At 38.0% G+C, this 26,202-nt stretch overlaps 2 protein-coding genes and 3 non-coding genes across 7 annotated transcripts in view; 4 read left to right on the top strand and 1 right to left on the bottom strand.

Annotated features, from left to right (window-relative positions):
- Slc18b1 (solute carrier family 18 member B1) overlaps positions 1-14,740 on the bottom strand; it is a 30,383-nt gene extending 15,643 nt beyond the window's left edge. For 2 of the 3 annotated variants that reach the window (XM_026381450.2, XM_026381460.2), the window contains exons 1-6: positions 14,551-14,740; positions 13,216-13,355; positions 7,462-7,557; positions 6,829-6,902; positions 4,829-4,976; positions 1,824-1,980 (exon numbers count right to left, since the gene is read on the bottom strand). In XM_026381450.2, coding sequence (XP_026237235.1) covers positions 1,824-1,980; positions 4,829-4,976; positions 6,829-6,902; positions 7,462-7,557; positions 13,216-13,355; positions 14,551-14,590 — 655 coding nt within the window. In that variant the 5' untranslated portion in view covers positions 14,591-14,740. Of the gene's footprint in view, positions 1-1,823; positions 1,981-4,828; positions 4,977-6,828; positions 6,903-7,461; positions 7,558-8,454; positions 8,509-13,215; positions 13,356-14,550 lie in introns of those variants that run through there. The other variant, XM_077801956.1, reaches the window with a different exon arrangement.
- An 8,785-nt stretch (positions 14,741-23,525) lies between these two features.
- On the top strand, positions 23,526-25,729 carry LOC113176868 (small ribosomal subunit protein eS12). The gene is made up of 6 exons (XM_077801762.1): positions 23,526-23,581; positions 23,704-23,754; positions 23,933-24,049; positions 24,692-24,794; positions 25,125-25,226; positions 25,638-25,729. Exons 2-6 carry the CDS (start codon positions 23,741-23,743, stop codon positions 25,698-25,700), a joined length of 399 nt encoding a protein of 132 aa, XP_077657888.1. The 5' UTR covers positions 23,526-23,581; positions 23,704-23,740; the 3' UTR covers positions 25,701-25,729.
- On the top strand, positions 24,177-24,249 carry LOC113177037 (small nucleolar RNA SNORD101). Its single transcript, XR_003300106.1, has one exon. It is a non-coding gene; the product is annotated as a small nucleolar RNA SNORD101 (small nucleolar RNA).
- Positions 24,969-25,044, top strand: LOC144256751 (small nucleolar RNA SNORD100). The gene has a single exon (XR_013344238.1). It is a non-coding gene; the product is annotated as a small nucleolar RNA SNORD100 (small nucleolar RNA).
- On the top strand, positions 25,367-25,497 carry LOC144256750 (small nucleolar RNA SNORA33). The gene has a single exon (XR_013344237.1). It is a non-coding gene; the product is annotated as a small nucleolar RNA SNORA33 (small nucleolar RNA).
- Positions 25,730-26,202: the final 473 nt, after the last annotated feature.

The following is a 26,202-nucleotide window of genomic DNA, read 5'->3' as shown; positions in this document are numbered from 1 at the left end:
AGGAATCCACCAAGTTGTAACAGATTGGCATATCCATGACTCTAATTTAGATATGTTCTTATATATACAGGGAGGAGGCTCGTGAGCAGATCTAAAGAATTAGGGACAGGGACACTTAGCACCCAAAGCTAAAGCCACAAATGTCCACAGGTCTAGAAGTGGTAGAACTTGTAGAATACCAAATTTTGCCAATATCAAAAGAAAAGAAAATTAGTTTAATTTTCAAACTTGTGTGTGAAAACTCTCCTAAAAGAACAATTTTTAAAAATACTCCTAAACAGGAACACCTAAATCTGCATTTACAAGTTTTAATATTATCAACCCCAGGAACTTTTTTTAGGGAGTCCCCCCAACTCCGCCCCTCTGCCCCCCCCCAACTTCACACCCCTGACTCAATTTAAATAAAGGATCCTTCTAGGTAAAGAAAAAAATGTCAAACTATTGTGGAGGGCTCATAAAAATATAGCTATCTGGGACTTTAAGTTCAGTAACAATGTAGGAAAAGTTTAATTGAAAAATAATAGAAAAAAAAGGAAAAAGTACGAAGTAATTAGGCTGGTGATTAGATATGGTTGAAAAAGACAGAAAATGAGGAGGGAGAGAAAAGGTGATGTGGAGAGCAGGCCAGAACTCCAGGAGCAAGAGATTTTGAGGTCAGCCTAGCAGTAATCACAGAAGTCCTAACTAAACACCTAGTTCTGCCATGGATTGGGATCTTGGCAAAGTCTTTTTCTATCACCTGGTGTGATGAAGTGTTATCAAAAACTCTTCTCCTGCTGCATGAGAATCTGACTGGTGTCCATTTCTTAATTATTAGCCAAGTAACCAACAAGCAAACCTGAGCACAGTCCAGGATGCTCAACTACAGAACCAAGGGTGTCATTCACTTTGAAAGACAAACATCACTATGCAGCTCAGGGTGATAGTGTGTCTCTGGCTCTGTTCTCTGCTGCTGAGTATAACAAAAAGAGCCATGACTCTCTGGGCACAGTGACCCTCCTGTAATCCCAGTGACTTGGGAGTCTGAGGCAGAAGGATCACCAGTTCAAGGCCAGCCTGGGCAACACAGTGAAACCTGTCTCAAAATTAAAAAATAAAAAAGACTGGGGGTGTAACTCAGTAGTAAAGCACCCCTGGGTTCAATCCACAGTACCTAAACACATAAATAACCCTGACTGATAAATTTCATCTGGACAAAAGAAACTACAAATGAACCATAAGTACCTGATAAGGACTCTGTTTTGTGCCTCCCTGAGCCTGCTAACTCATAAACAGGACGTCCCTCATGGACACCTGGCTGCAATAGCGTGAACTTATCACAGGGCAGAGAGAATCCTATGGGGCACGAAGCTTTGAAACCAGGAGGAGGCCCATTACTGCCTGATGTGGACCTGTGTCCTTGCCCCTGTGCGGTGTCACACAGACAGCTTCAAAGCCCACTGGAAAGGAAGAAATGGCCTTGCCCTCTCCTACAGCCTCCTAGGAATTATGGGGCAGTGTGTGACCCACAGGAACTTCTTGATATGAATATTTAATTCAGTCCAAGACAACTTCTGGTGGGCACTGCCTATGGTGATAGGTTATGAACAGAAATTAAGTATTTGCTTGCACTAAAGATTGGGGAGAGAATTGGTTATGTGCAGAAATTTTTATAAACTAATCGACTACAACATTTATGTAAAGAAAATCAGTCTTTTTAGAGTGTCCTAAAGAGTTATTAGCAATTACATGAAACAAAAATGAATATCTAGTAAACTGGTCTCCTACAAAGGCATAAAAATAAATTCAAGATTATTAAAATGAGTAATAGGATGTGGACTTACCATAACTAGGTAAAATATATATGTTGAGTGGTACCATCAGCAGAACTATGCATCCCAGAAAAATAAAAGGCACTTCATAGCCAAAGGATTGATACAAAAAGCCACCTAAAGGAGGACCTAGTACTAGTCCCAGTCCAGAAAACACCTCGAGACCTCCCTAAAAATGGGGGAGAAAGGAGGTAATATATATCATTTGAAGAATTAACAAGTTACTATCTGAAAAAACAACTATGTACTTCACAATTTATACATACACACATATTTAACTGAAGTCTAAATATTTAGATCATAAAAAATTAAATATGGAATTTTTTTATGAGAGATTCTCACTATGTGCCCTAGGCTGGCCTCAACCTCCTGAACTCAAGCAATTATCCTGCCTCCAGCCTCCTGTATTCTCCTGAGTAGCTGGGAATACAGGTGTGCCATCACCATGCCTGACCTCTTTTCAAATTTTTATGGTGGGAAGGTTTTCTAGTTATGATATAAAACTTAGAGAAACTGAAAGAAATAACTGATATATATGATTATATGAAAATACACCAAAAATGCATGGGGAAACGCATCAAAGGACAAATGGTGAACTGGGGAAAATATGGACAAAGAACTAATTCCCCATAGATATCCTGAGATACTACTAATCAGTGAAAAAAAAATTGAAACACTCAATAAAAAAAGTGGGCAAAGGCTATGAACTGTTGACAGAAAGTAAAATACAAATATCTCTTAGAAGCAACAGCAGTCTGTTCTCATTTTTTAAGAGAAATAAACAAATTAGACCTCAAGATACCTTTTTTTCACCCATCACCTATCAATCCTCTCTGTTGCCAAAGCTGTGTAGAAAGATACAGTCTCACACACTACTAACTGAGTAAATACAGAGGCAATTGGACAAACTATCAACATTAAAAATGTAAGTTCTGACCCAAATTTCCACTTCTAGGAATTTAACTTATAGGAATAGCCATAAAGATGTAACATGGTGTGCATACAAGCTTTTTATGCACTGTAGCACTGTTTGAAATGGAAAAGATATAAATGATCTAAATTTTCATTAACAGTGTAAACAAACTAGGTTATAACCATATCATGAAATACTACATAGCCAGTAAAAAAAAATAATAATGAAGCTTTTTATAAGTAAGTATTAAAAAAAATCTCCAATATGACTTTCTTGTTAGTGTAATCAGCAAGGTGCTCAATGGTGAGTATAGTAGGCTACCAGTAATGAAAAGAAAACAAAAGAGGAGGGGAACTGTGCTGTCTCTTGGTGTGTATATATGTGTGTATGTGTGCATATACAAACATGGGACCTCTCTGGAAGAAACCTACAATATCTCTTGCCTTTTGGGAGGGGGTAAAGCACTGGGCACTGAATGAGCAATGCAGTGTGTCAAATATATTTATTATATTCTATGCTCCTTTTCATACTTATGAATTTTGCACCATGCAAAATTGTTCTGTTAATTAATGTTAAACAGTGCAATGGGAGGAATAGTTCACTATTAAAGAAATTATACCACTTTTAAATCAATCTGTTTAAACAGACACCTGTGGCTTGCAACCTTCACTCTCAGACCTCACAGCTTATGCAAAAGCCATTCATTAATAACTTTCAAAATTTGATAAAGAATATAGGGAGTCTACCTTTCATCATAACAAAGCCATCCAGGCCAAAACTTTGTTAGAAGTGTTAGCATTTGGCTACAATTTTATATAGAAAGCTGAAATGACAACACTGAAGTTTCTCCAATGGACTGTTGCCATCATTATAGGAATTTCCTGGGTAGCACTTTCTAGAGTGATCTGCAGAAAACCACTTTTTAACAGCTCCACAAGTTTTATTGGGAAAAAGTTCATAGACAGATTGAGTTGTAGAGCATTTGATAAAGTATCTGTACTCCAGGATTTCTCAAAGCCTTAAAACACTAATGTGAACTAGACATCTCTAAGTTGGAGAACCACACACAGCACACTTCAAACTTGTTTAGCCACCAAACTGTGTTTTACAGGGCAGCTCGACAAACTAGTGTTCTTCTGAATCCTTTCTGAGAAATATATTCCAAGGAAATATAAATGGCATACCTGTCACCATGCCCACTATGGCAGATCAAATGACTATAAAACCCCAAATTAAACTATATAGGTAGGCACCTAATGCTTAAACCATTCAAATAGAAAATAGTTTATTTGATAGTAAAAATTTTCTATGACAGTATTAAATGAATAAACGAAGGGTCCTTGTTACTAAGATGATTAGACTCTGAAGTCTAGAAGACAATTATATGAAGGTGTCATTTGGTCCAATATGAAGACCAGAGGTCTCCTGCATGGATACATGGGCACAGAGAGGGAGTCATGGGAAAACCTCCTGGAGTCAAAGAGGCAGGTTCCCAGAGCTGGGACAGGAATCTGGTATACCTCTAATACCAGGTCTATATGCATCTAGATGATACACAAGAATGGGTATCAATGTGATGATGCCAGGTTCTGGAATTTTGTGTCAAAATAAGAGAGCATTCCTCACACAGCACAGAAGCATGTAAAGACTTCAAGATGATGCCCAAAACCTCTTTCACATATCTGGGGAAGGTGGAGGAAGGACTCTAGTATGAATTAAGTGTTTTGCCACCAGGAAAATCACTTCTATAGCAGAGGAATGCCCCAAGCATCTCTCCCACAATTTTGGTCACAAATAGACAGCAAGACATGACTCAGGCGATTTAAATAAAAGTGGTAAAGAGAATAGTTGGTTTGAGCCACATTTACCTATCAAACTGCCCATTCAGGGAATTCTAAGATCAGGAAGAGCACCTGAGTACCAGGAACAGTACATTTTTTTTGACATCCTTACTGCCAGAGTAAAAGTCAGTGAAAATTTAACAAAACACAAGAGTGGAGAAAAGCAGGTCTAGAAGGATGGATGCTAGTTTTAACTTGAAAGGTCCAACAAATATTTGGGGCTACACTCAAAAGAAAGTAAGAAAAATGTATAAACTACATACCAGTACTGTAGCAATATTATTTGGAAAAGCTTTTACGAGGATCGAAGATGATGCAGTTATTGCTGCACCAAAGCTTAATGCATCCATTATTCTCACTAGAAAACACATAGCAATAAATACAGGTCCATCAGGAACTTGGTCCAAGAGACTGAAAAGCAATAAGACAATTATCAAAAGCCAAGCTGGTTTTAATTTTTTAAAATTTTAACTGTACCCACTGTACAAAAAAATAGCATGTTATTCATAATTATTAGAATAAATCTCTTTAGAATATGAGTTGTTTTTAAAAGTTGCTTTGTTATACTTTCAGTAGGACACCCCCGATCTAGTTTTTGTTTGGTTGGTTTTTATTATGATTTGAGTCATAATGATAGCTTTAACGCCCTTTACTGCTGACAAAATTGTTCTCTTGCATGAAAATACCAAATAGGCCTTTTTAGAATACAGTTTTTCGTGGTGTTTATGGGGAATGGATTCTAGAATCCCTAGCTGTGAAGGATAATCAAATCCCTTTATAAAATGGCATAGTTTTTGCATATAAGCTGTGCACATTATCCTGTATAGGTTAAGCCATCTCTAGATTATTTATAGTACCTAGTGTAATGTAAACACTATATAGATAGTTATTATGCTTTACTATTTGGGGAATAATGACAAGAAATCGGCACATATTTAGTATAGACCCTTTGTTCTTAAGTATTTGCCATCTGCAGTTGACTGAATTCACAGAGGCTGAACCTATAGATTTGGAGGGTTGACTGCACATAGAATCATGCTGACAAGTCTTCTTACTAGCAGGTTTCTCCCGTGGTGGGACTCACAACTTCAAAAAAAGAAAGAAACTAAAAAATAGAAGACTCCCACACAAAAAAAAAATTAATGTAATGGTTTTCTGAGTTTATCTCTTTATATTTATTATCATTCCTTTACATTCCCCAAGTATTTACATGAGCTGTTTCCTAGAATTTGCCACTATGTTGCTCCTTTAAGGATTCTAAGCTTAAGAATTCTATAGTTGTTTTGCCTCTGGTACTCATTTTCCCTATAACACCAAGGGGAAGAAACCTTCTGCTTTATGCTCTAAAAAAGAAGCACCGTGACTTAGTCTGGCCAAGCAGAACATTCTTTCCCCTGGGCTACAATGGCCAACATGCAGGCATGGGCCATGAATAAAGATGAGGCCAGTGAGACTCCTTTCTGTGATTCTCACGGAAGCTATTAGGAACAGGGTACTCTCTGCTGAAACTGCAAGGGTCATATTGCAACTGAAAAGGGAGACCTTACCCAAGAAGAGGAAGGCAAAGCCAGGAAGCGAAGAAAGACTTCTGATGGCATGGTTTTATTGTTCTGAGGATGGAACCCAGGGGCCCTCTAAACTGAACTACATCCCCAACCATTCCGTTCTACTCCATTCCTTTTTTCTTAGAGAGGGTCTGCCTAAGTTGCCCAAGCTGGCTTCAAACTTGTGATCTTCCTGCCTCAGGATCCCAAGTAGCTAGAATTACAGAAGCCCACCACTGTACCCAACTTGAACAGATTTTTTTTGGGAAAAAACAATTTTCACTTTTTTGCTAAGCCAGAATGTATCTGTGACTCAAAAATTTGTTACGTTTCTATCATTCACAGTCACAAGAGTCCTCATGGATAGATTCAGTAGCCGGTTTAATGACGATCCCTTGGATTCTTGTTCTCATTCTTTTTATTTTATTTTATTTGTTATTGATGGACATAATACCTTTATTTTATTTATTCATTTTTTGTGATGCTAAGGATCAAACCCAGTGCCTTACACATGCAAGGCAAGTGTTCTACCTCTGAGCCACAACCCCAACCCCTGGATTCCTGTTCTCTGCTCACCCAACTCCTTCCACCTTTATTTGCATGCTGTCATTAAACAGACAGTAATAGTACTGATCAGTTCAATAAGCGATTAACATTTTAAACTGAAGAGAGATCATAAAATCTGTGCAATCTTTCAAACATATCAGAAAGTGACTTACCCAAAGAGAATTGTAACTCCTCCTGAAACGAACATCCCTGCTATAAACATAAATTTTGCTCCAATATGCACAAGCTACAATAAATGTCAAAAAAAGAGACATGGATTACTTCTACAAGTTCATATTTATATAAACAAATCCACTGTATCAGAAAATTTTAAAAATGGGGAAGACATGTATAATTAATACAATACTAAAATAACTCTAAAAAGAATGAATGGTGATATACAGACATGGAAGTTAAAAACTAATCAGCCCTGAGGATGGAATTGTCACAGGTAGCAGAATTTTAAAAACTGTAATGGTGCTTATTTCTATATTGATAGTAATTCTAGACTAGTAAATTGGAACACCACATTTGGTAATTTTTTTTTTTTTTTTTTGGAACCAGGAATATAACCCAGGGGCACTTAACCACTAAGCCACATCCTCAGCCATTTTTTATTATTTTATTTAGAGACAGGGTCTTGATAACTTGCTAAGGATCTCACTAAGTTGCTGAGGCTGGCTTTGATATTATGATCCTCCTGCCTCAGCCTCCCGAGTCACTGGCATTATAGGCATGCACCACCATGACTGGTTCATTTGACAGTCTTTAAAAATTAAAATGTGTATATGAACTTTAATACTTACATATTTTCCAAATACCAAGGATGCCAGCAAGTCAAATAAAGCATAACATCCAAAGATCATGCCAATCATAGTATTGCTGGCTCCCTTCTTTTCAGCCTTTGAAAAAATACAAACGGGAACAATGTTTGAAAGACAAACATAGCACAGTATGGAAAGACAAAAATATGCAATCAGAACATCATCTTCTTGTGACTTTTATCTATACAGTAATTTCAAAAATTATTATTTTCAAAGGGAAACTATATATTAAAAACCAGTCTCTGACATGAAAATAATTCATTTCACCATGCCTACAAAGAATTGTTCCCTTAAGCTAGCAAAAGTCAGAACTAAAGAACACACACAACTCAAAATACCTTGGGTGAGGAAATTTGGGCTCTACTTCATAGTCACAGGACTGATGAAACAGCTGATTTAGACACACTTCCTTTTTAGTATCCCTTTTAGTTACAGGATTGTACTCAACCAAAAAAATCCAAAAACACTTGTCCATAAAAAATTCAAGGTAGGAAATTCCATAAACCAAAATGTGGGTCACACCAAATCCTATTCAGTTTGGTCCCCTGCTTCTGCTGTTCTAACCTAGTACCTGACAGACTGAGAAGACAGTTTTCCTTTCTGACATCCACAACCCAGATGAAAAAAAAAAATCCCCCTGACACTCCACATTCTCCTGAAACACGTAGGGTAGTTTATCATCTATACATTATAATAATTAATGTTTACAGCCTGTTCCATCAGGGAGCTCTGAAGTTGACTAAAGATGATGCAGTACTTATCCTGAATCTACTTTTGAACTCAAAATGCTACTACTGTAATGCATAACTGAATTCAAATATAAACATACAAAGAACTTTTTAATAACTGTTAGAAACTCTGGAAATGTGGCAGATCCTTCTATCTGGCTCCAGCAATGCAAGGAGTTAAAATATGACTTTAATGTTTTTAAGATAAGATTAGCATACTGTGATGCTCAAAGCCTGAATGACATACCTCCATCCTCTCAGACAATCAGCAGTCTTTTATTGAGCATCTTCCATGTGTTAGGCACCACACCAGCAGTGAACATTAATGGTCAGAGAGGTAGATTTAGATTCATCCTTTCACCAAAGCTTCAAATAACTTGACTTTAATATAGAAAGTTAACATCCACTCATACACCCTTCAAAATCCATTGTCTACAACAGCCAACACTGCATTTCTTTACCTTTCTAACGAAACTTTTAAGATAAAAATCCCTCCATCCCTTCCCATATAAGATATCATTGTTGGGCTGGAGATGTGGCTCAGCGGTAGCGCACTCGCCTGGCATGCGTGCAACCCGGGTTCGATCCTCAGCACCACATACCAACAAAGATGTTGTGTCCGCCGAGAACTAAAAAATAAATATTAAAAATTCTCTCTCTCTCTCTCTCTCTCTCTCTCTCTCCTCTCTCACTCTCTCTTTAAAAAAAAAAAAGATATCATTGTTATCAAATCCTGTCTTTTTCAAGGATGTTCTTTTCATGTCAGACTACACACCTTTAATTAAACCCTATATTTCTCATAGCATCATACTGCAAGAAACCAGACAGGTGAACTGACTATTCTAGCTGAACTTTAGGAAGGCCTACATCTCTTTCCAGGAAGACATCCATAAATGTGGTCCATAGACAACTGGTGGTGGGTGGAGAGAGGATGGGCCCACAGCACTAAGTCACTGTTTAGGTTGAATTTGAATCTAATATTCTATGGACTTCATAATTGGCCATTCCCTTTCCATGTACTACTAACCACATGAGATACTGTTATAGAGACAAGAACTATCTCATTATTAAGATACTTTTAATGGTATTCTTAGCAAAAGATCATCCTATATGTAGACTGAAACCTGAAGTCTACATTTCTTATACATAATGATCAGCAAAGGGAAAATATTATCAAAGGAGTCAATTAAGATGTAGGAAGAACATTCTTTGGTCAGTAGATAGAACATTCATCACTTAATAGATCTGGTAAGTATTTAATTCTAGAATCGAGTAGAAAACATAGAATTTTGGCTACAGCAACTAGTATTTATTGGATCTTTACCATGAGCCAGAATCACCACTAAATATTGTTTCACACGTGCCTAACAATCAAATGAGTGATATATGTTTAGTTGGCCCCATTTGTAGATGAAGACATGTGCTTGTGAAGATGACAGTTTTTGAACCACTGTAGCTTCCATCATGTGTACCCACAATCACAGTGGAGACAGAATGGTTACATGGGACGTCCTAGAGTCACATGCCACAATAGCAAACACTACTTATGGAACATGGATCCTGCTTCACAAGCAGCAGCAACAACAGCTTTTGAAAGAAATTTCTAATTCACATGGAATCATCTGCAAAGGATGAGGATGGCCAGAAAAATGATGAATAGAAGTAGGAATCTTGTACCTGAACTAAAAAGAGTGGCCTATTTATTTCTGCTCAAATAGCTTTGGATAATAAGGTGATAAAACATGCAGAAGGCAGGGTGAGATTTTATCAATGCATTTGTGACCACAAGCTTTTTATAAAGAATGAAAAGGGAGAGCCTGATCTTCACAGCTACAATTTTTACAATTACAATGCTCTCTCTCACCTTTATTTGTCCTATTTCCTTTGGCCTTTTCCCCTACAAGCAAATAAACTCAACAAAAACTTAAAATCACAAACCCACAGTCGGGTTTTCCTTTGCTCCTGTTCCACTTAGAGAAAACTAACATTAATTGTGCTCAGTTAGTAGTTTCAAGTGAGCCAGGAAATGCCCTTCTAAATGGTCAATCCACTTACTCCAGTTTTTCTCCATCTTATTTCAACAGGTTCTGTGATATTATGATACATATATTTTTGTTTTCATTCATGGTTCCTGGCTTATAACTCTGACCTACATTGTCTGTTACAAAAGCCTCCTCATTACAGAGAGTCCTGTCGCATCCCCTGGAGAAGGAATGCTGTACAGGGAGGCCAAAATGAAACTGTATGTACAGATCCTGTGAGTTTCTCCACCCAATCTATAAGCACTTGGCCTATGCAATGAAGTCTCCACAAAAACCCAAAGGACAGGGTCTAGAGAACATCTGGACAGCTGAACACATGGAGGTTCCTAGAGAGTAGTGTCCACAGAGGGCATGGAAGCTCCATGCTCCTTCTCCCATGCCTCACCAATGCATCTCTTCACCTATATCTTTAATAATAAATCAGTAAACTTATGTTCTAAGAGCCACAGCCAAGTAGTAATGATGCATGGCATTTTTGGTTGAAAGGTGATGCCAGCAAGCCATTGAGATGATATGATTATGTTAAGATCTGCATTCAAATGGATATTAGACCCCTGCTGTCCACCTTGGCCTGCTACAGAACTCCTGGAGAGTTCCCATTGGTTGGGGAAGTGCGGTAGGAGGGAATTCCAGAGGAGGGATTTCCTGTTGGTGTGTGTCAGGGAGAACGCCACGTGTGTGGGTCGGCATATTTCCCAGGAGCATACAGGGCATTGGCAGGAGTTTCAAAAATAAAGTTTGTTCCTGTTTGAGTGGCTCGTGATTTTGTGCCCAGCCAGATTGCGGCACTTAAGAGTTTTCCTGAGGTGTGTGGCCACTCAATCAAAGTAATGGAACCCAAGGAGAGGGTTATGGGAACCCCAATTTATAGCCAGACAGCCAGAAGAACAGGTAAAAACAACCTGGGACTAGTTAGTGACTGGCATCTGAAGGCAGGTGGCAATTTTGGGAATTGAGCTCTCAACCTATGAGATCTGATGCTATCTTCAAAAAGATAATGTCAGAACATTATCTGACACTAGAGGACACCTAGCTGGTGTGTGCTGCTGCAGGAATTGCTCACTGGCTGGAGAGGAGAAATCCCAGCCTGTTTTGAGGCCACAGAAGTGATCTGTGCTGTGAGTGCATAGCAAGAGAAATGGTTCAGGTTGGATTTTCCTTCTATACCCTCAGAGGCTCCCATCATTTTTTTTTTTTTACAAACCCCAAATCTTGTCACACCATCATGCTCAAACACCTCTGATGACTTCCCAGTGATTGAGCTCTTGGCATGCATCCAAGTGCCCTTGCCTTCTAGCTGCAGCATGCCCCTGGGATTCTTGGACTCCTATCAGATCTCACCTCACCCTAGGTTCAAGTTACACTGAACTGTCTTCTCTTTTCCAGGACCACGCCATTCATTTGTTCTTTGCATGACTATACATACCTTGGATGCCCTCCCCTCTGTGTTCACCTTAGACACCACCATCTCTTAAGACCCATCTTAGATTTATCTTGTGAAGTTCCTTTCAATACCACATCTTCACTTGGCCACTCTTCTGCCCATGGCAGAATTAACCATCCTCTTTCTTGAGTTTCATAACATTCTGGGCATCCTCTTTTTAAAGGATATTCAAATAGTCTGAAACCTTTCTTGTCATATTTCTTCACTCCCAATGGACAGATAAGAGAGGATCATTTTCTTGATTATTTTTTCTCTAACCCATCATACTTAAGAGTAGGAACTTACTAAACCTCTAGTGAATAGGACTGATGTGGGGGAGTGACTTCACTGCTGAAACTGTTTCTTCATTTGCAATATGATGGCCTTCATTTGCAACATGATGGGATTCTTGCTATTCTACCCTTCTTATGTGGTTGTGGTAGGCACCAAATGGGTAAGTGGGTGGGAACATGTAATGAAAACAACGCGAGGGCAGGGGATGTGGCTCAAGCGGTAGCGCGCTCGCCTGGCATGCGTGCGACCCGGGTTCGATCCTCAGCACCACATACCAACAAAGATGTTGTGTCCGCCGAGAACTAAGAAAAAATAAATAAATATTAAAATTCTCTGTCTCTCTCTCTGTACCCCTCTCTCTCTCTTAAAAAAAAAAAAATCCTTTAAAAAAAAAAAAAGAAAACAACGGGAGAGGGTTGTATGGGTACAGAGCCTCATTGTTCTTTTAGCAGAGAAGCCACTTCATCCTCCTTTGTAGCATATAGAATGAAGGACTACACGTCATCAAGTCATCAAGGCAGATAGAGGGCTGAGAAACTGCTGATACACTGTAAGCCCAAGGCTTTGGCAAAGAGGACAAAATAAAACACATGGACATACTATTTCTACTTGCCCAAGCCAGTCCCCTTCATCCCATATTACACCCCTTGATTCCAGGGGTTATTTTTTTTCTTTGTGACATTTTCTATAGATCCTAACACCAGAAAAGGCTATGATTAGAGAGAACTAGGCAATATTAATCAGAGTTTTTCCTTCACATTACTAGAGTCTATAAGAAATTCAAGTCAGAAAAAGGAATTCACTGGAACACTATATTTTAATTCTAAAATACTAATAAATCAGAACACCAGTAAGTGAACACATTATTGTCTTAGGGTCCTGTCTTAATGGAGACCTGTAGCACAATATTTAAATCTCAACTATTCAAAGCACCTCCTTTTTGTTTTTTTTAATTGCAAATATCAAATATGATTAATCAAACTACATGGTAAACAAAGCAACACTCAAAGGGTCAATTATATTTTAGTTGAACTACCTTCCAAGAGAATAGTCTTTCTAGACTTGTTTCTCTTTTTATTTTTTATTTTTTCCTGGTGTTAAAACATTCTAGAAGAAATATTCTTTTAGTTGAAATCTTATGTTTTAACTATATTATAAGCAGATTTTTATATTTTAAATACTATAAAATAAAATAATTCAAAGGCTTTTTTTTAAAACTAGAGTTCATAAGGATACAAAAACATCTTACCTCCTTGGGGAAAAAGGGTCCAAGGATAGAATAGGCCATCATGGACCCTAAGTTCATGGAAGCAGCAGATATTAGTACAAACACCTGTTCTCTTGAAAGCCGTCTGGGTGTCTCTCTTGAACTTCCTGAAGGGCCATCACCTTGGATGCAAACACACTGCAATTACAGTCATGTAATTGGGACTATGGATGGAAATACAGAAGTGTCATTTCTGTGCAAAAACAATGTACTCTGAAGAAACATGTTGAGCTAGGGCTATTTTAAATATAACACATGTGACCAAATAGAGAACAATCCTGGGAGACATCACTGCAATATTGAAAACATATTATATTCATTCACACACTACCATCTTTTAGAATCTCAATGCATACATTACCTGCCATCTGTTTTGCATTCACCATAAAGTTTATTTCCCTGGTATTTAATAAATTACTTGAAGAAAGATGAGCAGCAGGGTGATCTCCAAAGGGTACCACTCTATGAAGTATAATTAATGTCCCTTATTTTCTCAAGTTACTAGCTTCATAAGTTATATGGACTCAAAAATGTTTTAAGCATAGAATGTTAGCTGTTTATTAGGAATTCTAGGGCAGTATTGAAGTCAAGTGGCAAGTAAGTCGAAAACATTCAAATGGTGGATTAATAATATGATATATTTCTGAAAAGGCAAGTCCCACAAATCTGATAACTGGATCCGTTTTTTTTTTTTTTTTTTTTTTTTTTTTTTTTAACACGAATTACTGTCTATTGCATCAATTCATTTAACACTGGTTTTCAGGGCTAAATTGTCATTTAACTTAAACATCCAAATACTCAGGTTCAAAGATCGCAGCACATTTAGTAGCCCTTTTTAAATGATTCTGAGAGGGAAAAAAAGGAAAGGAAAAATATATTCGATTTGCTCTACTTGTTCCCAGAGGTTGCCACTATAGTCCAGAAGAAAACAAATCTGTGCAACATGGGGAAGTCTTAGAAATCTTTATAAAAATTTTGTAGTAAATGAAGAAGGGAAATGAGAGAAAGTTAAAAAGAAAGGGGAACAACAGTGAATACTTAAAAGATAATGTTTTACATTTGTCTAATGGTATACTTATTTGAATTCATTCTTAAACACACAGAACTTAAAAGCAGAGCTATGGGGAAAAGTCACTAGATACAAACTATAGCCAGGCCTCCACCCCTCCCAGAGAAAGAAACGCTGGCCTGAACCCCACGTCAGGACCCAGCCTTTCCAATCTCTCTAAAACAAACCATGCTAAAGTCAATTCGATCCTGACTAAAGAGACAGGCCCGAAGCCACCGCTGCGCGCCCGTCCCCGCTCTCTCGGTCACCTCCTGGTCCCCCAGGAGTCAAGGGACCAGACGCGTCCATGTGCGGCGTTTCCTCCAGGTCCAAGCCGGTGCCGTCAGATTCAACCTCCCACGATCTGACCCGCCGGTCACCACCGCTCAGCCTGGCCCTGGCATCTCGGATTAGCAGTTGGCAGCGATCTGCGTGGAGCTCTGCAAAACCTTCGAGGAGAGTCAGCGCCCGGGGGCGGGGCGGGGCGGGGCGGGGCGGGGCGGGGCGGGGCAGAGGAGGGGGCGGGTCCTTTCCCACTATTATCTTAATCTGCTTTAGGGGCTATAATTTATGCTGTCCCTTTTCATTAGGCAGGAGGTGGGGCGGAGAGGGGGAAGGGAAGACGAGTCTATATTTTATATAGTTGGACCTCTACGTTAAAGACACAAAGTGAATTAGAAAATTAGACTCACACTGAATCTTTTTAAAGAGTTCGGTTATTTATTTTTCATCGTGTGCAAATGAGATAGTGTTTGTAATCACTGAAACCAGATATTAGTAAGCCGGAAATGAATTAAACAATGTGAAGCCCTTGCAGAAAAATATATTTGCAAGAATGATAATGAAGGAGGAAGCATGGCAGAGTGGCTAGGCATATGGTTTCAATTCAGGGGATTCTCAAGCCATTTGTGACTTAGGTCAGCATGGTCAGCTTTGGATTCAATCTCCCGAACAAAAAGAAAAAAATAGTGTAAGTATGTGGCTGCTACCTTACTCTCCCATTCACAATTTACAGGCACACACACACACACACACAAAAGGTTTCATTTAATTCACCTTATGTACTATTTGGGAAGGGCTGTTTGGAGAATGGGAAAGTCTTGATTTAGGCTAAGTGAAACAAGACTATTTTCTTTCTTTTTCTTTTTTTTTAAAGAGAGAGAAAGAAGAGAGAGAAAGAGAGAATTTTTTAATATTTATTTTTCAGGTTTTGGTGGACACAACATCTTTGTTTGTATGTGGTGCTGAGGATCAAACCCAGCACCCTGCGCATGTCAGGCGAGCACGCTACTGCTTGAGCCACATCCCCAGCCCCTGAATGCAGATCTTAACATAATCATATCATCTCAATGGCTTGCTGGCGTCACCTTTCAACCAAAAATGCCATGCATCATACTGCTTGGCTATGGCTCTTAGCAAACCCATGTACATAGTATATCTCTTTCTTTATGTAGGCCTTCTTTATTTCAGAAACGACTCTTCATTATTGTAGAAGTATGACATAGTCCATGTTAAATTTATTCCTAAATATCCTAGTTTGGGAAGCTATTAAAGTTGAATTGTTCTATATTTAAATTTCCAATCATTTGCTGATTTTTTATATATATATATATATATATATATATATATACATACATATATAAGTAAATGAATTTTATACTACTCTTGTATTTTACAAAAGGCTAAATTCTCTTATTAGTTCCAGTAGTTGTTTTATAGATTTATATTTTCTATGTAAAAATGATGTCATCTGTGAATAGAGTTTTTACTTCTTTCTTTCAGAAATGTATGCTTTTGTTTCTTATTGCACTGGCTAAGAAGACCAGTAAAATGTTGAATAAATATGGTGAGCCGATGAACCTTGCTTTGTTCCCAGTTGGTCTTCCACCATGAATTATGAGGTCAGATGCAGGCTTTTCATATGGCCCATTATCAGATTAAGGAAGTTCTGCTTTTATTATAAATGGTTTCTCTTGTTTAGTCTAATATGATAAATAACACTGAACAATTTTCTAATATTAATATAACTGCATTTTTGTATAAACCCAATTTGGTCATAATATATTGTCTTTTTTGGAATTAATGTGGTAGTATTTTGCCAATTTTTGTATCTATTTTTATAAATAATGTTGATTTATAATTTCTTTATCAAGTTTTGGTATGAGGATAATCCTGTATTCATAAAGCAAGTCAGAAGTTATCTTCCTTCTGTATTTTCTGTAGCAGTTTGAATAATATTAGTGTTATTTTTCTCTAAATGTCTGATAGAACTCAATGATACTATCAGGGCCTAGGAAGGTTATTGATAACAAGTTGTTAATATACTAAGTATATTGCTATTCAAATATTCTATTTATTTTGTGTCAAATTTGATAAGTTGTAAATTTCTAAAGAAATTTTCCTTTTCATCTAAGTTGCAAATTTACTGGCATTAAAATTTGCATTGTATTCTTTTTTTTTTTTTTTGATGTTTGTAAGATCTGCTGACATAGTTCCCCTTTATTCCTGATCTTTTAAGTTTGAACCCTCTTCCCTTTTGCTTAATCAGTGTGTGTGATGGAGTAAATGTTTGTGCTCTACTCCCCACCAAATGCACCTGTTAAAACCCTAATCCCACTTTGATGGATTTGGAGGTAGAGTCTTAGGGAGATGATTAGGTTTTGAGGGAAGAGCACTTTGTGAAAGGGATCAGTACACTTATCATAAGAGGCCAGAAAGCTAGTTAGTTTTTTCCCCACTCTAAGATATCTCTTCCAGAAACCATCAGTCTGTAACCCAGAAGAGGGTCCTCACCAAAACCCAACCACAGTAGCACCCTGCCCTCAGACTTTCAATCTTCAGAACCATCAGAAATAAAAGTCTGTTGTTTATAAACCACCCATTCTATGCTATTCTTCTATTGCAGCCCAACTGCCTTGGACAGTGTAGCTATGGGTAAAAAATCTTGATGATCTTTTCTTTTCTTTTTTTTTGGTGGGGGGACCAAGGACTGAACCCAGGGGCACTTAACCACTAAGCTACATCCCCAGCCCTTTTATAATATTTTATTTAGAGACAGGATTTCGCTAAATTGCTTAGGGCCTCACTAAATTGCTGGGGCTGGCTTTGAACTCTCGATTCTCCTGCCTCAGCCTCCTGAGCCACTGGGATTACATGCATGTGCCACCATGCCCAGCTTAATGTTCTTTTCAAACAAACTTTGCCTTTTTAAGTTTTTCTTAATTATTTAGCTTCTTATTATTAACTTATTATTATAAGCTTAACTTCTATATTATCCATTTCTACTCTCATTTTTATTTCTTCTTTCTTCTACTTTCATTTGGTTCATTTTGTTCTTATTTTTCAAGTGTCTTAGGGCAGAACTTTATATTGCTGATTATCCTTTTCCTCTTTTCTAATACTAACATTTATGGCTTTAAATTTCCCTATATGAACATTGCTTTAACTACATCCCATAAATTATCACTCAGTTTGCAATATTTACTAATTTCCCTTATGTTTTCTTCTTTTATCCACAATTTAATAAGACCTCTGTTTCTTATTTCCAACATTCCAGATTATCTTTTTTATGGGGGGAGGTGTACCGGGGATTGAACTCAGGGGCACTCAATCACTGAGCCACATCCCGACCCCTAATTTGTAATTTATTTAGAGACAGGGTCTCACTCAGATGCTTAATGCCTCACTTTACTGAGGCTGGCTTTGAACTCACCATCCTCCTATCTCAGCCTCCCCAGCTGCTAGATTATCTTTATATTGATTTTTAATTTAATTCTATTATAATCAAAGAACTATTCTAAAAGATTTCCATCTTAAGTTATTGAAACTTGTTTTATGACCCAGCGTGCATTCTCTCTTTGTAAATGGTACCATATGTATTAGAAAATAACAATATTCTATCATTGTTGGGTGTAGTGTTCTACAAAAGTCAATTATGTCAAAGTTACAGTTTTGTTCATATCTTCTATGATCTTACTTATTTGGCCTAATTGTTCTATCAACCAATAATTGAGGGAGATTCAAATATCTACCTACAATTTTGAATTTATTATTTCATTTAATTCTTTCAATTTTGATGCTGTTAATTTCTAATTACATTCTATTATTGACAAAAAACTATTCTAGAAGATTTCTATCTTGAAACTTGCTGAAACTTCTTTAGTTAGATAGTAGACAAATGCCTTACATTTAAGGTAAGTACTGACATGGTTGAATTTAAGTCTACCATTTTAATTATTTGTTTTATATCATCCCTTCTGTTTTTTATTCAGTTCTTCTTTTGATTTAATTGAAAAAACATTTTGGAATTCCACTTTAGTTTATCTGTCTCTATCCCTATCAGTTATTTCTAATTGTTTGCTTAAGGATTATAATACACATTCCTAACTTTTCTGGGCTACTTAGTTAAAATTGTAACACTTCATATAAAACCTTGTAATTTAACAGATCATGTTAATTAAGAAACCTGCAGTTTTACAGATCCATGAGATTTTATATTATTCATCTCCCATTTTTAATGTACATATTTTTCTTTTTTTCTTTGGTTTGGCTGCCCTGAGAATTTTTCTCTTTACCATTGGGTTTCAGTAGCTCACTTATGTCCCTGGGTGTGTGCAGGTATGTGTCATGAATTCACTGAACTTCTTAAATCTGTAAATTTATTTATTTAACTAATTTGGGAAACTTTTGAATATTATTTCTTCAAGTATTTCTATATCATTCTTTTGTCTCCTGGCCCTTCAACCACATACACAGCATGTTAGACCTTTCAATTATAAATACAAGAGCTTTTGATTTTTTTACTTCTGTCCCACAAGTCATTGCAGCTCTATTGTTTTTTCAGTTGCTTCTCTCCCCCTATCCCTGCTCCATTCTTCAAGTTGGATAATTTCAGATTCATATAGCTAAAAGACTGGAAATGTTTTAACGAAGCCTACATAGTCAGACAATGATAAGGAGGAGAATCTATATCAAAGAATCCTTAAATCTCCAGTCTTTCCAGAAACAATTTTTAGAAAGAAATATCAGAAAACAGTAGAGTTACTCTAAAGAAAGCAGCGCTGGCAGCTGGAGTCCCACACACTCAGGTTTTCCTTCTATCCCATGAGAATACATTTAATATTAACTTAGGGTTTGCTCTTTGGGCCACTGTGCTCTATTTCAGTTATAAATTTATCTTGTTGCTCATTCATAATGGACTGACTTATAAACATTAAGTATCAGCTCTACCTTCCATAGTATGCTTAGTTCTCAGGAACTTTGATTCAGCCCTGTAGTGAGTATCTACCACATCTGGTGCTAGGTAGCAACTGAAACAAGTGGAAGAGAAAATATTCTGTACAAATGAAATATGAAGCTGCTGTAGTCAAAATGGAGTTGCTTCTGTCCTAACAAAAATAAATAAAGCTGAGAGGTTATAAAGGAAGAGTTCTTCTGCATGATTGACTAATAGTAGTAACTATCACAAAACACTATCAGAACCACAAGTTTGCACAGAGGCCACCATGGCCTTATACAAAAGTATTTTTACCAGGGCATCTGACCAGCAGCTGTCCATTCTACCTCAGATTGACATCATTCTTGTATCATTCACTCTCGCCAAGGATTATTGTTTTGAATTAGCTGCTGTAATCCCCTCATTTTTATCTTTAAAAACTTTCTTTACCTAAACCTCCTTGGATATATCCATAGTTTACTATAATATGCACACAGCCATTGAAATGCTCTAATATTTCCATTCAGGGCTATTTCCAAATAAATGTCATTATTCTTTGGGAAAGTCTCTCTGATTTTATAAAATTTAGGGTAACATTAGTAAGGCTTAGAAATGTGGATAAAAATTTCACAAAACTCTCAAAATTAACTATTGGCATAGGCTTCATACTTGGCTATATAATTATCAGTCCCATTCTCTCACACAATCATATTTTTTTCCCTCAATAAACTGGGTTTTGCAATTAAAGGCCTAACATACTAACTTTACAAGCTACAGGACTACCAATAGCCTGTGTTAGTCTATTCCACTTTTATTTATTCATATACTTTCTTATTTTATTTTCCTTCTTGCCAACTCCTTTTCTCTTGGATTGTTCCTTTGACATATGGGAATTTATCCAAATCTTTGTCGACAACTAATGTTTCTTAAGTATATTTCAAACTATAGTACATGTTATAACAAATGAGGGTTAAACCTGTATGTTCCTGAGCTGCATCAGGGTAACATTTTTCTGTTTTTTTCACAACATTCATTTCCATCTATTGTACATATATCGTTTGTACCCACAAGGGTAGAGACATTTCAAGTTTTCAAATAGAAAGTGGTTTTCTTGGAATGTCCAAGATGGAGTATAGCTACCTATCAACATCTTGATGTCACATTTTTAGACTGTGGAACTGCAAGATCATAAATTTCTTTTTTTTTTAAAGCAATTTAGGGTACCTAGTTACAACAGCTCTAGCAAATTATAAACTACGTAATAGCTAAACTTAGATGATTCTGAAATACAAATTTCTACTGCTGTCTCTTTCTAACTGCAATATTCTCTTTTTCTATCGATGAAACCTTTTATTACAGTGAGATGGAACCAGTTGTATCATAGCCGAATGTGAGATACAGTCATTCTTGAATTCTCAGTTATCTCCTTACCACATTTCGACAATCATTCAAATGGTTTGGATGGTTAGGAGTATGGGCCTTAAAGACCAGTTTCTCCATTTACTAGTCATCTGACTTTGGACAACTCTCTAAGCCTGGGTTTCCTTACTTCTTAAGGAGAGCTAATATTGGCATTAGTACATAAGGTCTTTATGACAATCTAGGGAGAAAACACAGAATAAGAATTTAGCACTCTACCATGGAGCTATACTCCAACCACCTCCACCCTCCTTTTTTTGTGATACTGAAGATTGAACCAGCTTTACCACTGAACTATATCCTCAGCTTTTAAAAAAAATTTAAAAATTTGAGACAGGGTCTTGCTAACCTGCTGAGCTGGCCTCTTAACTTGATTCTCCTGCCTTGGCCTTCAGAATTCCTGGGATTATAGACAGGAACCACCATGCCTGGGTGTACTTATTTTTTATATGTACGATTTCAAACTCATATTTGTGTGCATTATGTAAATGTTATAATCTGCTTGTATAAGAATATTTTGATACTAACCTTTTAATATATATTTTCTTCCACCTTTGACAATATCTAAAATTGAAGGAGGTAAATTTTAAAAAGTGAACTGGAGAACCTATATTAAAGATTCCTTTTATCATGAGTATGCCCTTTAACTTTATTTGCGGGGTGGGGGTTAGAACTAGTTATATAACTAAGATGATTTTTTTAAAAAAATATAGGTCCAGTCCTAAGGAGGGAGGTTTGTGGCTGATAGAAAAGGTATTTATTAAAGTAAAATATGAGGACATAGGTCCGTGATATTACGTCAACAGAACAAATTAGGAACTGCTAGAAGAGGAAAGCCAAGTCTGAATTGATAGGTACTAAACTGGGAACCCCAGCACTAAAGCCACTAAGCTAAAAGTCCCTTAGTCATTTTTCCTTCATGAAAATGCTTTAAAAACAGTTATTTTCCATATTTACATTTCCAGAGTCTTTACAAATTGCTTGCTTCTTCTATAAGATGTTTTGGGGAAATGAAGTATAATATGCTTAGCAAGTTAACTTTTATTCTTCTTCTTCCTTCCTTTCTTTCTTTCTTTCTTTTTTTTTTTTTTTTGGTACTGGGCATGGAATCCAGGGTCTCACAGATGCTGGGCTATCATATCAGAGTTATTTGTCCAGTCCTAACACGTTAACTTTAATTTGAAAAGAGTGTTTAAACACTCCTAACCACATTCTTTCTCAAATATAAAAATATTTTAAGGGTAATTGTCAAAAAAATCAAAAAGGCATCTGTGCCTCGCCCTTACTCTGTTTAGAATACTCTCTCCTTTTCTCCCCTGCTGATGGGATTCCCTTTTGGAGCCTTTTTCACAAGCTGCTACAAGCTCAAAATCTTCTCCTTAACCCCAGGCCACCTTGCACCACCTTGCACCACTCTTGTGGCATTTAGGCAATCTATTCTTGGGCTCAAATCTCAATCCCACGTCAAAAATGCAGAGCCGTGGGTACATTCTGGCTTTGTTTCTTAAGGCAAAGTTTCATAAACATTTGTGTACGTTACAGAAGACGACTCAACACTTTTTAAATGAAACTCAAAAGCAACTGAAAAGCTGAAAATGAACTCCAACAATTTACTAAAATCCCAGGACTTCTGTCTTGATAACTCTCCTATAATCTTATCACATGGACAATTTTCGTCACAGCACTCAGGAGGCTGACTTTGCCCTATGTATATACCCATCAGGCCCATAACAAAGGCTTACTAATTGCTGACTGGCTGGTCAACTTGTTAAAATAAGAGAGGAAAAAAAAAGATTATATTCAGCAGTTCCGTGTATTTGCTTTAGACGTGGACTGGGGAACCGGCCAATTACTTCAAAATGAAACATAATTCTTAGGGGGAAAAAAAAAATCACAAGTTTGGAGTTTTTCGAATTGCACCCCGAATTCGCCGACTCCTGTTTTCCAAACGCTACGCTTTTCGTTCCTATAGCACCCGAAGCCGAGCCCGTGACAAAGTGGGCATGAAGACACGGCGGGAGAGCCCTGCCCTGCGTGCACTAGGAAACCGGCACAAGACTCCATTGAAACCCACCACACTGAAACCGGAACCGACCGCCGCGTCATGTTTTCCGCTCAACTAACACACAGCCTGCCAAGTGGGTTTGCTAAGTGCTAGAAGTAGCGAAAACGTGTTGGCTCCCGTTTTAAGGAAACAAAGATGAAGAGAGCCCACAGAATGACTTAGAAACCCAGGGGCAAAACGTGAAATGGGCAGGAAATTACAATGTGGCGTGGAAAGGATTAAAACGGATGTTCTTAAGGACCCAGGGCGCATTGGCACCCAGGATCCGATTAAACCACGATTTGGTTCCCCAGGCACTCCGTAGGATGAGCTCTCTGGTCTTCGCAGGCCACGCCTGCCTCGGAAAAGGACAGTGAGAAGCTGCCCGGGTGTTGCCTGATGTGCGCGCCGAACACTGGCCAAGGCAGAGACAGATGTTTCTCAACAATCTTAAACCGGAAACAGAAAATCTAAAAGTCTGGCACCGCGAGAGCCACCTTTTTTTTGTGGGCGGGAACGCACATGCGCAGGGGAACCTAGCAAAACCCTTAAATACCGTCATGCGGTCACGCGCGGCCTCTTTCTCTGCCGCCGCCGAGTCGCGCGGAGGCGGTGGCTCGGGGTGAGTTACGTCTAGGGTCGGCGAAGGCGGTGGTTTTAGTGGGACTCGGTGACTTCTGTCACGGATCGGGGATTAGTGTCCGATTTAGACACAGTCGTCTGATCAGTGTTTTTGCTTTTCAGTTTGTTCAAGATTTAGCTTCGTCCGTAATCCACCGCCATGGCCGAGGAAGGGTGAGCCCGGGGGCCTGGTTTGGGGTGAGGGTGCTAAATAGGCCCGGAGCCATACTCTCCGAACAGGGTCAGCTGAGGCGCCATAAGCGTACCTGTCGTACATCGCCCGTTTCCGTGGGGTCCAAGGAGTTAAATGTTGGCGAATTTTGGCTGACGTTTCTGATTTGTCGCATTTCAGCATTGCTGCTGGAGGTGTAATGGACGTCAACACTGCTTTACAAGAGGTGCTGAAGACCGCCCTCATCCACGATGGCCTTGCACGTGGAATTCGCGAAGCTGCCAAAGCCTTAGACAAGTACGTTTATCAGTCTCAATACTGTGGGTTGTTGCAACCGGAACAAAATTCAGCCGAGGGAAGAAAGCGCGAAGTTCATGGTGTTAGCACAAAAGTTCTGAATGGCATCCGTTCTTTAAACTACAGTGTTTGAATGATGACTTAAATGTCGGATACCCCTTCACTCCTTTCATGGGTGAAAACATTACAGTCTGACAAACCTGTAGGTTGTGGCTCTATTCTCGTTTTGAGGATTCTGAGCCTGATTCTAGCAAATCAAGCATTATGCTAAATGAATGAAACATGAAGCTGATGTTTGTTGCAGAAGCATCTGGACTTTGAGGAATTGTGTAAGTATAATAAGGAATTTAATCAGAAATCTAGAGTACTTGTAAATTTGTTTGGTTGTCTTATTAGTTTTTGGGCTTGAAGCATCTTGCTTGAGTTGAAATTGAATGTGTTAAGGACTTCTGTGCCAGATTGTCAGTTCAATTCACTTGTATAAGTTGACCCTTTGAATCCCTCTAAAGTTTTCTCAGCAGAGTTTTGTGCAGATATGTGTGTTGTTGTTTTTTTAAAATGTTTTGTCAGTGTAGCAAAAGCAGAGACAACCCTTAGTGCAAGAGCATTGAATTTCATTTTAGTTGCATTTTTTCATTTCAGGCGCCAGGCCCATCTCTGTGTACTTGCATCCAACTGTAATGAGCCTATGTATGTCAAATTGGTGGAGGCCCTTTGTGCTGAACACCAAATCAATCTAATTAAGGTAAGTTAATTTGCACTAGCTTTATATAATTGGGCTGGTTTAAATCATGCTATTTGTATCCAGTCACATGTTGCTTTCAGCAAGTATACATTTTATGGGACTGACATTGTTCGTTGTGTTAAAGACAACTATCAAAACATCATGCCTGCAAAGATGCTAATTGGTGATCTTGGTGCTGTACATGATGACAACTGGCTCCCTCTACTGAGTTGCCATGAGGAAAATGCCATGTCACCCTTCTGACTACAGCTACCTTTGGGGTTTAATTTACTCTTAGTGGCATTAATATCTGCTAATAATGAAGTTTCATTTGTCTAATTACTGCAATAGGTCGATGACAACAAGAAACTAGGAGAATGGGTAGGCCTCTGTAAAATTGACCGAGAGGGCAAGCCCCGTAAAGTGGTTGGTTGCAGTTGTGTAGTTGTTAAGGTAAGTCAGTATCTGGGATGAAGTTGTTAAGGCTGTTCTGTGTGTATCCTTGTGTTGCGATAAATCACGATAAATGTAAGAGGAAAAAATGTGTTTCTTAACAATTTTTATGGGTATTTGAAAAGAAATGAGACATTTTAAAGCCAGCTAGTGAATCTGCTTACCTGCAAATGTTTCTGCAGAAATTTTAGAAAAAGCTGGCAATAATAATGCCATCTTACGAGCCTTAAGGACACTGAAGTCCTTAAGGTCCCTGAAAATGGCTACAATAAATAGTGATGGGAAAAATTTCCAAACAAACTTGAGTTGCTAAAGCTTCATTAAGGCTTTCGTATGTAATTAGTGTTCCGAACTTGGGTGAGACTTCCAAAAGTTAATAAGAAATTGTATGTTTTTTTTTCTTTTTTAAAGGATTATGGCAAAGAATCTCAGGCCAAGGATGTCATCGAAGAGTACTTCAAATGCAAGAAATGAGCAAATAAATTTTTAGTTCACATTCCTCACCTCTGGCTTTTTATTTGGGGCAGTTAAATAAGGTCCTTTTAGTGAAGGGACATTAGCTAGCAAATTCTGGAAGCATGTTCTACAACGACTCTGTGGTTTCTAGCTAAAAAAAAATATTCGATGCGGTGTTGGCATTTAAACTTGAGTAGCCTAAGAAGCAAAAATAGGCCTAACAGAGGTGCTGACTTTTCCTGAAAATGTACACTCTAGCCTTGGCAGTCTGGATCATTGGAGGGTGGGATGCATTTTTTTGTGGGAGAAAGGAATGCTTTAAATTTGAGACTATATTGTGCATCCAGTTGGTGCATAAGACTTTGGGTTCAATCCCTAGCACCACAAAAAATATCTTGAAATGTATTGTTGGGTCCACTGCCCCTTTTTGAAAGCTTTGGATCCAATTTACAACTGCCTTGAGACCTCACCTAGTTTTGGAATTTTTGGTGTATTTTTTTTTTTGAAGTCACCTAGTCTG

This window comes from Urocitellus parryii, chromosome 8 (assembly GCF_045843805.1).
Source record: "Urocitellus parryii isolate mUroPar1 chromosome 8, mUroPar1.hap1, whole genome shotgun sequence".
NCBI classification, from domain to species: Eukaryota; Metazoa; Chordata; class Mammalia; order Rodentia; family Sciuridae; genus Urocitellus; species Urocitellus parryii.
This window is presented reverse-complemented; position numbering and strand designations above follow the sequence as displayed.

Coding starts and splice junctions, on each gene's coding strand:
- LOC113176868 (XM_077801762.1), top strand. Junction 24,050..24,691: donor GCTGCCAAAGCCTTAGACAA/GTACGTTTATCA, acceptor TTTTCATTTCAG/GCGCCAGGCCCATCTCTGTG. Junction 25,227..25,637: donor GCAGTTGTGTAGTTGTTAAG/GTAAGTCAGTAT, acceptor TCTTTTTTAAAG/GATTATGGCAAAGAATCTCA.